This window comes from Pteropus medius, unplaced genomic scaffold (assembly GCF_902729225.1).
Source record: "Pteropus medius unplaced genomic scaffold, Ma_sr-lr_union100, whole genome shotgun sequence".
In the NCBI taxonomy this organism is placed as follows: Eukaryota; Metazoa; Chordata; class Mammalia; order Chiroptera; family Pteropodidae; genus Pteropus; species Pteropus medius.
This window is the reverse complement of record NW_024340699.1, coordinates 2329958-2344695: the sequence shown is the minus strand read 5'-3', so window position 1 is coordinate 2344695 and position 14738 is coordinate 2329958. Positions and strand designations below refer to the sequence as shown.

Below are 14738 nucleotides of genomic sequence, written 5' to 3'. Positions count from 1 at the left end.
GGGCTCCAGAGTATTCAGTCCACATTCAAGTCTCCCTCTGCTGTGACACAGAACCCACAGGGATCCCACGGCCAAGGTTTGGCTTATGTAACCATCCTCAGGGGTTTCCACCCTCACCCAGCCAGACACTGCCCCACAACACCAGAAAACAAAGTTAGAGGTTCTAGAGTGAGCAAAATGTCTGTTCATGGCCAGCTTTGTTGGCTTGTTAGCCTCCTTGGAGCCCTGCCTGCTTACTCAGGCCGGCCTCTTGCTCACGTGCTCATAGGTCACGCCACTGATGGTGGAAATCTGAAAGAAACAGCCAGAACAGAGAGAGGCAGTACAGGGACCCCAAGCCGACCATGGGGCACAGCTGAAGGAAGAATAGCGTCCAGTTCCAGCCCTGAGTAGAAATGAGTCAGTTGCACCATTTCTGTGGGCCTCAGTTTCCCAGTTGTTACATGAGTCACTGTGGCAAAAGTGCTAAGCAGATCACAGGTGATGTGACCTGTCCATTTCTGTTCACCAGGCCCGGTACCTTCATTGCATTATGCCACCGAATCCTCCTGACAACACTCTGAGGTTCTCCCCATCGTACAGATGAGAAAATTGAAGTTTAGAGAAGTCAAGGAACCCCTCTGAGGTCAAGAGGCCTCATTCACCCTCTGCACCATTTAGCATTTACGGGGCACCTGTGCTGGGTTATAGGCAGGCGTGGCCCTACCCTTGGGAAGCATAAGGTTTTGTGGAAGAGGCAAGCGAGGGGATGCTGTTCAGTGAAGGCCCCCTGTGTGCAGTGGTTTGGCTCGAGGCCATCGAGACATGCTGCCATGGGATGTGCCCAGGTCATCAGTTGAGCCTAATACCCTGCAGAGGAAAACAATAGGCTTTTTCTTTTAACTCCATGTCCATTTTTTTTCTCCTGGGCAAAATTTGGGAGCAGGGCCTCTCAGGGCAGCACCTCAACCTGTTTACAGAGCGCTGAATGTGGGAAGGGTCAATCCCCAGATGTGTGTGTTGGCCCTACCAGCGTTTTAAAAAATGTTTAATTAATTGCCAACATTTAATAGCCTGGAGATTTCACATAGAAGTGCACATTTCTAGTTTCTCTTAAAGAATCAGACACTCTGGCAGGAAGGGCCTGAAGTCCCTTGTGGAAGTGGAGCAGAGTGGCGGACTTCCCCTGCGTCGACACTGGGAAGGGTGCCCTGGGCTTCCAGACTTGGGCCGCTGAGGTCAGTGAGTGTGGGCGCCAGAGTCAGACTGCCTCGCATCATTGCATTATACCACTGAACCCTAGTTCTGTCATAAAAGCTATGTGCCCTCCAGCACTTAGCCTCCCTGTGCCTCAGTCTCTTCACCTGTAAAATGCAGAGAAAAATCCCCACCTAACAGGGTTATTGTGAAGATCAAATGAAACAGTGTGTACCCAGCACTCAGCACAGGACCTGGCCTGGGGAAGTGCTTATAAAGCCAGCTGCCGGGAGGCTTTCCTCTCAGGGGCCATGGCTGGAGGCAAAAGAGCGCCCCAGTCCTCCCAGGATTCAGCAGGAAGCTCACCTCCACCAGCTCGTCACCCACGATCTCCGAGGTCTGGTGATAGTTGGAGAAGTCAACCTCCTCCTTCCCACCCTCCATCTGCACCGTAGCCTGGAGGAGAAGCATAACACTGAGGCTGAGCTGGCAAAGGCCCCCAAACGCAGGCCAGCCCCTCAGGGATGAAGGGCCTGCCCGCTGTCCCAGCAATCCCCCAAGAGGAATTAATTTGCTTCATAGCTATACGATTACACAGACCCAAAGATATAGATCACCTGCACGGGTCACTCAGCCTCACTGTGCCTCAGTTTTCTCATCCCTAAGTGGGGGTAGTAACCGTACCTACTTCATAGAGTTATTGTGAGGATTAAGTGATTTAATATGACATATGTAGATTGCTTAGAACAGTGCTAGGTATGTGGCATGCCCTCCTTGTTAACTATGGGATTAGTTAAGATCATTATTAGGATGATGATGATATCGTCCAAGGCGTTGATTGCAGCATTGGTTTTAATTGTAAACAACCTAAGTATCTGACCTAGATTAATTCAGGTAAATAACCTGACTATCCATAAGGGAGTGTTAAATACATGATAGAATTTCCATACTATAGGCTACTGCCGCCATTAAAAGGAATAAGACGAATCAATATATGCTGACACAGAAAGATATCGTGAGAGATTGTTAAATTTTTTAAATAGCAGAATAGGAATATTATGACTACTGATTCTCCACCTTGGCAGCCTGAGGAGCAGAGTTCTCATGGTCATGGTTGGGGGATCCAGAGGGGGCCCAGAATGGGTGTAAGACCAGAGGGACCAGTCTGGGTAGGATGGGGACAAACAGCCGCTTTTCACTTTTTTGCTACATAAGATTGCAGTTTCGAACCCAGATGAGTCTGATTCCAGGGCCTGGGCTGTTCATCTCTAGGCTACACTGGGAGGCAGCATAAAAAAAGTGATTATGCTCTCTGAAGCCCCCCGCCCCCATGTGATCAGCCAAGCTGCTTAATCCCATGGCTCAGCCCGACCCCCATCTGTAAACCGGGGTAGTAACTGTAGCGATCTCATAGGATTAACTGTGTTAACATGTGTGAAGTGTTCAGCAAGTGCCTGGCATATACTAAGTGCTCAGCAAATAATTTTTATTATCATTATAGTTTTATTATTGATGATAGCATTAAAACCCAGGAATGGTTAAATTGCCAAGTAACTTAAGCTCTTAATTCTGGAGGCTAGACTAGAGAGACACCTCAGGTTGGGAAGTGGCCCCAGGGGACATGTTTCAGACCCAGAAGTTGGCCAGAGGCCTGGGGAATGAGGGAAGAGTGGCCAGTGGCCTCTCACCTTGAACTTCTTGCCCCTCTATGGTCACCATGTCACAATCTTTGCCAATGGTGAACTTGTTGGTCATGGAGTGGCTCCCAGGGTAGTGCTGGGATGAGGTGAAGTTCTGCCCATCCTCTGTGACAATCTCGAAGTTGCAACCCTTTTCAATCATGTCACTGGGAAGCCCTGGGCCCAGGGACAAGCAGAAAGGCCACATAAGAGCTACTTATAACCTGTGGCTTTGAGAAAGAGCTTAGTTCTGCTGCAGCAGGCTAGCCTGACTCTTAAAAGCACAAACCCAGTTCTACCATGAGCCATCCAGCTTGGGAAAGTACCTCTCTAAGCCTCAGTGTTTTCATCCACAAGATAGGAATAATAAGGCCCATTTCACAGGGCTGTTGCCAGGATTAAAGTTCTTGCCATATAGTTGACACTCAATAAATCATAGCTGCTCTTTTTGATAGTAACAACATAAATATAACAGGAACTTGCCAAGCTCACGAAGTTCAAGCATGAATGGGACCTTCAGGAATGTCTTCGGAAGCTCACACTTCCCAGATTAGGAAACGAAAACCCAGAGCAGGAAAGGGGACTCCCAGCATCTCAGTGGAGGTTCCCAGCAGACGCAAGTCTAGAACCGAGGCTCGCTTCTGATTCCACACTAGACTGTTGCAGGTGAGGCCAAGTGGCTGACTTCAGGGCCACTCCCAGTAACTGACTCAGAAGGGCTCTTGCCTCCTAAAGCCCCAGGGCCTCCCAGTGTAGCCTAGAGATGAACAGCCCAGGCCCTGGAATCAGACTCATCTGGGTTTGAAACTGCAATCTTATGTTCTGGGGGCCTCTCTGCCACCAGAATGTGGGGCACTGGTCCCTTGGGGCTGTCCTCTGACTCGACAGTCTCACAGCCTCAGAATTAGAGATTCACCAAGCTTCCTGCAGGATTGTCAAGCCCATTCTCTCCCTGGTGCCTCACCACTGATGTTGCAAAGCCTGTGGTAGATGAGCAAGGGCTTTGATCTCTCTGCCCAAAGAGCCTAGCACAGTAAGAGGTCTTTGTTTGTTCAATGAGTGAACTGAGCGTCTCATCAAACCTAGTCTCTATGCTAACCCCTTAGTCACCTCTTACAAAGCAGGATGTGGTGCCAGCACCCATCTTCTCATCATAAGGTCCTGGGTTCTGATAACCTCTGCCACTGATTTACAGTGTGAGCTTGGATAAGTCACACTGAGACACCGCCATCAGGAACATTGGGTTGGCCCTTGCGTATAGCAGGCGTTCAATAAATATTCGAATGAATAAACCAATCAAGTCTCTACTTCACTAATTTCTAGCTGTGTGACCTTGGACTAGTAGCTCAACTTCTCCGGGCTTCAAGTTTTCTATCAGTAAAGTGGAGATACTAATATTCCCTAAGTGTTTTAAAGTCAGAGTCTTATGGTTCTTATTAGCCTGAGAGCTTGGGACAGAGTAGTTGCTCAACAAAAGAGGGAGTTAATGAATGACTATATGGGGTCCTGTCCTGCTTTACTCCAGGAATTCGGGTTCCTGGCCCAGAGCTGGCTGTTGCAGACCAATCCAGGGAAGGTGTACTCAGGACCCCACTCACCAAGATGCTTCATGAATTCATCATAATTCTTCTCACTCTCAATCTCATACTTTCTGCTGAAGGCCATGCTGCCAGGAGACCTGGAGGCCAGGGATAAGGGAGATGAGGAAGAAGGTTCATGGAACTGAGTGATCTGGTGCCCCAGCTTATAAACCCTCCTGGATGACTGAGGCTCAGCCCCTAAGTCACCCCACTTCTCCCTCCTGCCCCTGAAGAGGAAGTGCTTGCTGTTTTATGACATGGGCAGGACCTGGAGGGGCAGAGCCCGAAGGTTATTCACCTGGGGACATGCTGGCTGCAATCCCATTGCCATTCCCAGCAAGGTCAGAGCCAGCACTACCTCAGGGTGTATGTAGGGTATCATCTGCTCTGCTCACCCCTCCCTCCATCCATGTCCTACTCTCTAGCCACACTCATCATCCCTTATTTACTCTTTCAATCCCTCATTCATTGACCAACGTGCATCGAGCACTCCCTGCATATGGGGCCAGCACTGAGGAAACACTGAACGAGACATACACCCTTCCCAAGAGAGCTTCCTGTCTAGTCCAGAGACAAAACACACATACCTGAAGAAAACACGTGCAAGCAAGATGTGTGACCTGGGACTTGGGGAAGGAGTGATGGTGTCCAGCTGGCTGGTACTTCCTTGTGTAGGAGATGGCATTCGAAACAGGCAGGTCCTGAAGGAACAATAGGATTTGGACGTTGAGACAAGCAGTAAGGTTGGAGCAGGCTGAGAACATGGACAACATACTAGGATAAGGGAACAATGTAATAAAGGTGAGAACGGCCAAGGTGAAAGGAAACAATAGTTTGGCTGCAGCAAAGAGAACTTGGTAGATACAAGAAGGGTCCAGATAATGCAGCAGAGTAAAGCAGCAGCCCACAAACCCAGCAAGCCGACTTGGAGGAGGAGGTGCCAGGGTGCATGAAGACTCTCTATGTGCCAGCCATGGTCTAGGAGCTCGATGAATTTTACTTTGTTCAAGTCTCACAGCTGAGAAGGCTGGGAGTTCAGATTCCTGACTTCCGATTCCTGTTCTGTCTTCTGACACCACTTCACGCTTGGGGACTCCATCTCCTTGGTGATGATTCCTGCCCTGCCTATCTCGTGGGACTGTCCTCTGGATCCAGCAAATTGACAATGCAAAATATGAAACACTCTACAAAGGCTCTCATCATTATTATTAAGAAAACTTTTGCAAGCCTGTCTTCTTTCCCAGAGACAGCTCTCCATGAATCCCAATCTTTTGTGCCCAAAGCAGAACTCACCACAATGGCTAACCCCCAGACCTGGGACTCAGCAGTTCAAAACTGATGAAACCAACTTTGCCACATTTTGCCAGTCTTCAATATCCAATCTTAGCATTTTTTACACCAGCTAAAGTTTATTTTTTAAAAAACCATAAATACACATATTAACCCACCCCAACACACCCACCATCATCATCATCGATTTTCTGATGCTAAATTATATTCAAATTTTGTAATTCAGAGTCACTGACAGTCCTGGCAGAGATAGTTTGGTATCTATCGTAGACTTTACAAGGCATACATACAGTTTCCAATATAAATGGGGTTATATTGTTCTGTAACCTCTTTTTTATGTAATGATACAGTTACATATCTATCATTACATAAAATATATCATGTCCTTCTTAATAGCTCTAGAGTATTGTATGCTTCATAATTTATACAATTATTATTGGATCTTTAGGTTGTTTCCAATCTTTTTTCTATTACAAATAACTCTAAGATAAATATTCGTGTTCACACCTCTTGGTGCGTATGTCAGATTATTTACTAAGAAGATTATTTGCTAAGGATGATACACGATTCCTGGAACAAAGAGTTTTTGCATATAAAATGTTTATATCTGTTACTCTACTGCCTTTATGAAAAGCTGTAGCAGTTGATACTCCCATCTAGAGAATATGAGGATTTTCCCTCCTTGATAATGATGATGAAAAAATAGTGACAATAATAGCTAACATTTATTATTTATTATGCATTGGGCATGATGCTGAGCGTTTTACATGGATTATCTCATTTAATATTCAAAACAACTCTATGAAGTAGGTACAATTATTGTCCCCATTTTGCCAAGGATGAAACAGAAGCTCAGAGAAGTAACTTGCCCAAAGTCACAGAGCCCCTTTGTATATAGTTTCATATTTATGACCAAAACAACTTTCAACATCATTTAAGGACATTTCCAAAATCCTCCATAACCCCATTACCCTAACACTGTAATTTTTATTTTTTTTCTATGCTCTTTTTCTCTTTTTCACTCTTCTCTCTGTCCTTCTCTCTCATCCTTGCTTTCTCACTGACTCTAATATAGCAGATATATAATAGTCAGAATCACCATGTAAATGCAATAATACATTCTACCTTTCTTTGCTCACCATTAGTTTGTAAACACAGTCCCATGTTTCTAAAACGCTGCCATTTTTATGGTTAGAAATGGCTACATAACATTTGCTGTTGGACTCTTAGGGGGATCCTGGCTCACCCCATTAAATGCCAGGCCACAGTGAGCTTCTTTATAGCAGAAGATTTTTTAAAAAGCATTTCCTTGAGCTAAAGCCCCAGGATGGGATTACAAAGTTATGGGACCTGGAACATTCTTAGAGCTCTTAACATGTTTTGCCAAGTTAGGGCTTAATTGGTTTATGCTCAGCTCGCCTGGGTGCTCAATTTTTCAAGACGCAGAGTTTAAAACATCTTTAGTACTTTTCCCCAAACTTTCTGCCCCTTCAACATCACAAATTGTGCCATCTTGAGAACATATTTTTCTTTTTTTAACAACCCTGTATGGAGGAAAGGGCTTTTAATTTTCTGATTACAAAAGTCATAAATGTTCATAGCAGAAAATTTGGGTGGGGGGAGACAAAACACTAATAAACTGAAAGCTACTTAGGGTGTTGTTTTTCACTTGTAAAATTAATATATACTCAATGTTTAAAAAGACAAAAGCTCAAAACTAGGTAAAGGTGAAAGCCCCACTTTCCACTACCTCTCATTTTCCAAAGCCAGCTGCTGATAAATTCTGTACGTAACTTTCTAGATGTTTCCCACATGCATACAAACGTATTTGTGCTTATACTTTTTTTTCTGTTCTTTTTAACAAAGATCCTGTTTTGTTTTGCTTTTTCTCCCCAATTAGTATTATATCATAGACATTAATGGATCTTATTTCTTCATGGAAACTGAAAACTATCCCATTCATTACTAAAGGGGACTTTCCAAATGGAGAAACCCGCTAATAGAATATATTACATCACCCTAGTCTCGGCACGGGAAAACAATAGAGCATTTGCCATTTTTCTGTGAATCTTGGAGGAAAACAATTTAACAGCAGTAATTGGAATGAATGTTAATTAGATATAAGGTGACAACTGGGAAGCAATAGGGGCTTAGTACATGGGGTACAGTCTCCTAAAATCCCATGGGGTCTCTAGTCTTAGAGGAAGTGTGCAGTTTGTTGAATCCCACCTTCATGCCTTGGCCTGCCTGAAATGACTGCTCACCTTTCATCTCTCTTTCCAAATTCAAATTATTTCTCCAGCTCTTCCAAGGAGCCTTCTCTGATTACTGCAACCTATAGATTGTCCCCTATAGGAATCAGACTACTATGTACATTCTGCTTGTAATGGCTCAGGGGAAACCTGGGCTTTAGAGTCACATGTATTAGCCTCACATATTAGCTCTGAGACTTCAGACACATAACCTAGATTCATTCAACAAACGTTACTGGAGCACCTACTATGTATTAGACTCTGGAACTGTCAAGTAACTGTCCTCAGGTCTTGTGGAAGAGCCAGTATAGTAAACAGGCAATGACAACATGGTGTGACACTGGGATATTGTGGGAAAAGGGACATCATGCTGACCACCTCCTAAGGATCAGGAAAAGCTGATTTGAGAGGAATTGACAAATAAGCCAAGGCCTTAATTTAATCGTTATTAAGTGGGAATAAAAATACCTTTCTTCCAGAGTTTTAATGAGATTAAATGAGAGTATATAAATAAGGTGCTTAGCAGAGGATCTACTATTTCGTAGATGCTCAATGAGTGATAGTTATTCCTACTCACTGGCAATTTGTCCAGCCTATCTGCCTATCGTTTTGAATTACTACTTATTATAGCACTAATTTAACTCTTCACAAAGTGTGTCTTTTACCTCCCAATTAGATTGTAATCCCTTCAAGGAGAGAGGCTGCATTTCATACTTCCATATGCATATGAACCCAGGCACTGGGACACTGCTGATTCCGTTTTATTTGTTCAGATCAGTCTGGAATAGGCTGTGAGACTGTGTTCTTCAAAGTGTGGTCTTCATCATACACTGCTGAGGGTGCAGGAAGGGAGGGCTTGTAAAAAAAAAAAAAAACAGAAATCCCTGGGCCCTGACCCCCAAAAGTGCTGATTCGGTAGGTCTGAATAGGATCTTGGTATCTGTATTTGACAAGTTCCCCAGGGGTTGTGATGCACAGTTATGTTGAGAAGCTCCAGGCCAGGAGACGTGAGTGAGAGCTGGCAGGATGGACCAGATGGCCTCTCCAGGCCCCCATTCAATTCCCTTTTCCATCGACTTTGTTTTGCACAGCCAGAACTGTTTTCTCCTCAGTAGCTTCTCATCCAGGTCAGTGTCAATGGCAGATGGGAGTGGTGGAAGCGTGGAAAGGACAACAATGGCACCAGAACACCTGAGTCTGCACACATAGACTTCACCGGAGTCTATGTGTGCATCTGCCCCCTCCCTCCCTTTTACCCATGCCATGCCTCTCTCTCTCTTCAGCTGTTTGTTCAGGCATTCATGGAGAGCCTTTCGAGAGGGGTAAATGAACTCAAAGTGCCTTGTATCACAGTTCAGTTTTATGGGGCAATTGACCCCATAGAGCAACCCTCCTGGAGATAAAGAAGAGCCCCAAGGTTAATCCCCCTGAGCCACCCTAACTTCCCACCTGAATTCTGACTCCTGCCTCCAATCAGTTGCTGTGATTCTGACAGTAACTAGTGAAGCGGGTGGGACATGCAGGTGCTCGAGTCCAGGATCGGAGGAGAAGCCTTGGGTATCCTCCTGCCCTCCTAGCCTGGGCAGTTTTCTGGGCCTTGCATGAAGTAAGTGATCGGTCAGTGTTATCGATGTCTTGATCAAGCTCGCCTCTTCTTTCTTCAACCAAGAATCTGAAATTCTAATTGGGGCTGATCCTAGAATGTCAAGGCTAATTGGGACCTCTGAGGGCAATTTACCGCATGATCATTCTCCTCGTTCTGTTAGAGGCTAAGAAATTCAGCTTTCTCTTGGAAAGTCCAGTCAGCATTTTGTTTATCCACAGTTAGAAATTAGAGTTAGAAATTAGATGAGACAGGGACTCTGAGGCCAGGCTGTTTGGATTTGAATTACAGCTGTGACACTTGCTGGCTGTATGAACTTAGGCGAGTTATTTATATTCCTTTGTTTATTTTCTGAGCTGAAAAATGGGGATAATCATTGTGCCTACCTCAAAGGTCATTATGAGTATTAAACGAGTTAACTTTTGTAAATCATTTCTTTTCAGAGCCTGGCACATAGTATATAAGAATGCGTTAAGTAAATGTTGGTGGGGCGGGCCAGCTGGGCAGCTTCAACACTGCTGTGTCTGGTCACCAGCTTTGCTGTGACATTGTCTCCATCATCGCTAAGTGTCAGATGCCCCAGAGTTCAGTCTTCATTTTTGTCTTTTCTTAGTGCTCACTCCCCTAGTGATCTCATCCAGTCCATGGCTTTAAATATCATCTATAAGCTGATGACGGTCCGTTTTTTTCCTCCGTTTCAGACCTCCCCTCTGAACTGATATCCAACTGCCTGCCTAACAGTTCCACTTCATGTCTTATGCCATCTCAAGCTTAACATGTCCAAAACGCCTGTTCTTCCGCCCTCCCCAAAGCCTGCTTCTCCATCTCAGTTGATAGGGGATGCTAGGAGCCAACATCTCTTACGTATCTGCAATGTGCTAAATGCTGTATGTGAATTAACAGCCGATTCTCCTAGCCAGTCCATTATGCGGGTCCTGATATTATCCCCACTGCAATGGAAAAAAAGCAGGCTCAGAAAGGTCAGTTAGTTGGCAAGTGGAGGAGGCAGTTTAGCTTCAGACCCTGCACTGGTCTTCTCTAACTAAATGCAGCAGTTGGGTTTGGATGCAGCCTCAGAACCAACCGGGATCTTGGAGACCGTTATTGCTCTCAAGGTACTTAGCAAGTGCCAGACATGTGCAAAGTGCTCAACACACGGCATCTCATTTAATCCAAGCAAGAAACTTCTAAGAGAGCTGTTATTATCTCTATTTACAGAAAAGAAAGGTTAGGTGACTCGTCCAAGGTCACACAGCTTGTCATCGATGAAGCCTGGATTTGCATTCACTTCTCCCTGACCCGAAGTGGAGCTCGCCACCACTATGAATACTGCTGGCTCGCTGATGAAAAGCAGAATGCCAGTTTCTGGCTCTCCTGCCAGCGTTATCACCCATGCATTCGTTAATTCATTCTTTCAATACACGTTTGCTGAGCACCAGGCTATGTGTTAGGAGATGGAGATACACAGTAGAAAACAGTCCCCACCCCACTAAATGATGCTCCTAGCTCACAGCTCATCCCCTGGGCCCAGTTCATCTCTCACTCTTAGCCTCACTTCCTGTGCTTTGCAGCTCACTTGCATCACTTCCTCTGCCAGGACCCTCCATGTTCTTTGGCCACCTGGCTTCCCTGGGCCCATCTCAGGACAAAAAAATCTTGTCTTTTCACCTCCCATCTGCAGGACTGCTGACCACAAGCGGAGGACAAGGCACAACAGTGGGTGATGCCTCTACAAATTCATGGTCCTCCTTTAGCCAGGTTTGAACCGGCTCTGTCATCCTCCCCTCACCATTGGGTGGTTCCGAGCCCCATTCCTTGTACCAACTAGTTTTAGCAAGTCTCTTACATCACTCCCACCACCTGAGTGCCCACCCCAGCCCCATTCATCACTGTAATGGCCATATAGTAATTCACCACGTAAGTATATCACGACTATTTATTAACCAGTTACCTATTGTTGGAAACGCCACAATGTGGAGAAAACAAAAGCCAAAGCATTATTCAAGACCATTTAGTAACATGAATAGTATTATTTGAGATGAGTGGTACGGGGCTGAAGTTCCTGGTTCATAAATCAGTGGAGAATGGCGACCTCAGAGACAGTGCCCAGAGATGAGGGGATGTCCTTAGCTACTGGTCTGCAGGGCACCCTCCCCGCTGGGGACCGTCTTTTGCCCAACAAGGAAAACCCTTGTTTTCTGCTTCTGCTCTGTCTCTGCCTGTTTCACTCCCAAATTTTGAGCTGATGGAATGTCTGACTGTTGTAGACAAAGCCCTTTGGGTTGCAAGTAAAGAAACCCACTTGAGCTAGCTTAGGCAGGCCAAAAGGGGGAACTTATTAGGTTACACAGTGCATAATTGCTAGTATTTGATCTTCTTGACCTATAAAAATAATTTTATATGATTCAATCTAATGTTTGTCAAACAAGCTCAAAAAAAGCCTGGAGGCTTGAGCTAGAAGTTAATGACAAAGATTTTTTTTCAAGGATCTTAGAGTTTGCAACTTTGAACATAGGCAAAAAGCCAGAAGCGTTCTGAAGAAGAAAGAAAAATTAAGCGTTTTTATAGTGCATTGTTGAGAATAATCAGTCCTGCCTTCTTAGCCCTAGTATTGGTCCAGAATGGTTATCAGTCTGATGCCAGGTGGTCTAGAGGAGGGCGCCAGCGGGGTTGGCCACATTCGGTGGTCTGGATAATACATGTTAGGTGGCCTGGATACATGGGTTGTTCAGGGAGTAATCAGGATTATTTGGAGGTCTGGTGCATGTCCAGACTTCCTATCCCAAAACATCTTGTTTATCAATTTGATTCAGGCGTTGATACACGGGAAAGTTCAAAAAGTTTACGTTCCCAGGCTAGTTAGAACAAGACTAGTCTTTCCTCATACCTCAACCTTCATAATGTTAATAATTTAAGCAGCCAGGTTAAAGTGACTTCATTTTACATATTTCCTATTTTCACTCTTTACTCATATTTTAAGGGTGCAGGGGCAACTCGGGGAACCCAAAGGGGTAGAACAGAGGGCTTCATAAGGAACTAGAGGAACCAGTTTCTCTCCCTCTCTCTTTCTCCCCACGTGCAGCTTCTCTGTTTGTCTACTTGATTCTCCACAGACCCGCTTCCTCTGCTGTCCGTGTGTACCTAAACAGCAGGACTTTCAGAGCAACCCGCAGAAGCTAAGTCAGGTGAGGGACAACCTGTTTGGTCTGTCATGAGTCAGGTATCCACCCCTGCCTGGTCCAATAGGCTGTGGCCAGGGAGGCAGAGCTCTTCAGTGCAAGCAGTGGAAACTGATTTGAGCAGAAGAGAAATTTACTGTAAAGATATCAATTAGGTCACAGAATTTTCAGTCTTGGAAAGCAAGCAGGGATGAGAGTGAACAAGCAGGTAGAACCACAGCCACAGTGACATCACAGAAATGGTTTTGTGACGAGCCCATTGCTAGTACCACCAAAAGCTGGACTGAGCAGTGTGCACCTCTTGTCGACATTGGCACTGCACACTGGCACTGCAGCCACCATTCCCCTGGCATTGGACATGGCCCCCAAACCACCAGAATGGATTCACTCGTCCCTGCTACTTTGCATCACAAGCTGCAGAAGAAATGTCCTAGTGGGAATGTCTGATTGGTTGAGCTCTAATCATGGTAGGCACCTCATTGCTACAGGGTGATGGGAACATGGGTATCTGGTCTTTTCAGCTTTGTACTGAGAGGTGAACTCCACCTTCCACCATGCAGTGGGGAATTCGCTAAACAGACAGGGGTCCAGATGCTCTGCCCCACCGATGGGATCATGAGGTCCTATTTCAGCCTTCAGGGCCAGCTGCTCTGGGTGGAGAGGGACAGTTTTTGAAGAGGGTCTGTGGGATGGGGAGATGCTCAAAAGGCATCCACGACAGTGACCTCTCCCCGAGTTCACATGCTGTGCCCTCCATGATGCCTTTACCCCTGATCTAGCCCACTGAGGTCTGACTCTCTTCTACTTAGAACCTGCATAGGGCGCACGGGATTAAATTGTTACCATTGCTTTTCTGAGATGTAACTAACTGGAAGGTAGAAAGTCTGCCTTATGCTTCTGTGTGACCTGCACAGCAGCTGACCCAGGGTAAGCCTGTAGTAGGTACTTTATAGGTACTTGTCAATTGGTTCAGGAATTAGTCAAAGCTCTTCCAGATGTAACGGACACTGATTCTTAGTGATAAGCTAAAAAAAAAGGGGGGGTAGAGGCTAGCTCCTACTAGAATAAAAAAGCTAAACCACCAGACTTTAAGACAGCACATAGCACCCGGGAGCAGAAGGAGGGACTCTTCTTTACCCTTAGGGTACTGCCATTCCATGAATCACCTTCAACCATCCTCCATCCTAATAGCACTCTCCTCAAGACTCAAATTCCCAGCTTGGCCAATTACTGGCTGTATCACTTGGACAGGTCATAACTCCTGTGCTTGGGATTCCTTGTTGGCAGAATGGGACTTACAATTAAACCTTCCTCCTGGGGACATGGGAAGATTAGATAACTCAATACATGAAGGTACTTAGAAAGGGGCCTGGCACCTAGCATATACTTAATAAATGTTAGCTAATTAAAAAGTACCGGGAGAGAAAATCCAATTGGCCTATAGCTAGGGACCTGTATCCACTCTCGGGTGTAGGCAGAGGGTCTTGAATGACAGTCCCGCAAAGACCCTTGTGCAGCAAGGGGAGGAGTAGTTCTTCAAGGAACATGGAAGGAACATGGGAGTGTTCTTACAGGGGAAGGGAAAATGCACGCCTGTAAGGCAGGCAAGAACTGTAAACCTTCTCTATGATTCCTCAGCTCCCTAGGACTGGACAGGAAGATTGCCTACCCCATGTCTACTGGGATAACCTGGCTGGGGCCACGACCAGGAAGGAGGAGGAGGAGTTTGCTCCAACAACATCCAAGCAACCTCACCTCCAAACTTACAACCAAAGCAGCCCCTGACCCTCGAAAATTATTGCTTCAGGCCAAAGTCAGTTGCCAAAAGGTCTTCATCCAGTTCCCTGTGCAATTATTCATCCCCCGCTCTCCTGCCGTTGGCTAACTGTGATTAATTCCTGTGGCAGCCACAGGAATCACTCCTAATGAATTTCTAATGAACTCATTTGGTGTTAATGCAGTATGTAATTCCGCAGGAC

At 45.6% G+C, this 14738-nt stretch overlaps 1 protein-coding gene across 1 annotated transcript; it reads right to left on the bottom strand.

Annotated features, from left to right (window-relative positions):
- Positions 1 to 237: 237 nt before the first annotated feature.
- Positions 238 to 10302, bottom strand: FABP6 (fatty acid binding protein 6). The gene is made up of 6 exons (XM_039877107.1): positions 10257 to 10302; positions 9420 to 9426; positions 4454 to 4533; positions 2872 to 3032; positions 1543 to 1632; positions 238 to 291 (listed from the first exon to the last, which is right to left on the bottom strand). The coding sequence occupies exons 3-6, from the start codon at positions 4518 to 4520 to the stop codon at positions 238 to 240; spliced, it is 372 nt and encodes a 123-aa protein (XP_039733041.1). The 5' UTR covers positions 4521 to 4533; positions 9420 to 9426; positions 10257 to 10302.
- Positions 10303 to 14738: the final 4436 nt, after the last annotated feature.

Coding starts and splice junctions, on each gene's coding strand:
- FABP6 (XM_039877107.1), bottom strand. CDS start 4,520: ATGGCCTTCAGCAGAAAGTATGAGATTGAGAGTGAGAAGAATTATGAT. Junction 3,033..4,453: donor TGAATTCATGAAGCATCTTG/GTGAGTGGGGTC, acceptor CCCTGGGCCCAG/GGCTTCCCAGTGACATGATT. Junction 1,633..2,871: donor TGACCATAGAGGGGCAAGAA/GTTCAAGGTGAG, acceptor CTTCTCCTCCAG/GCTACGGTGCAGATGGAGGG.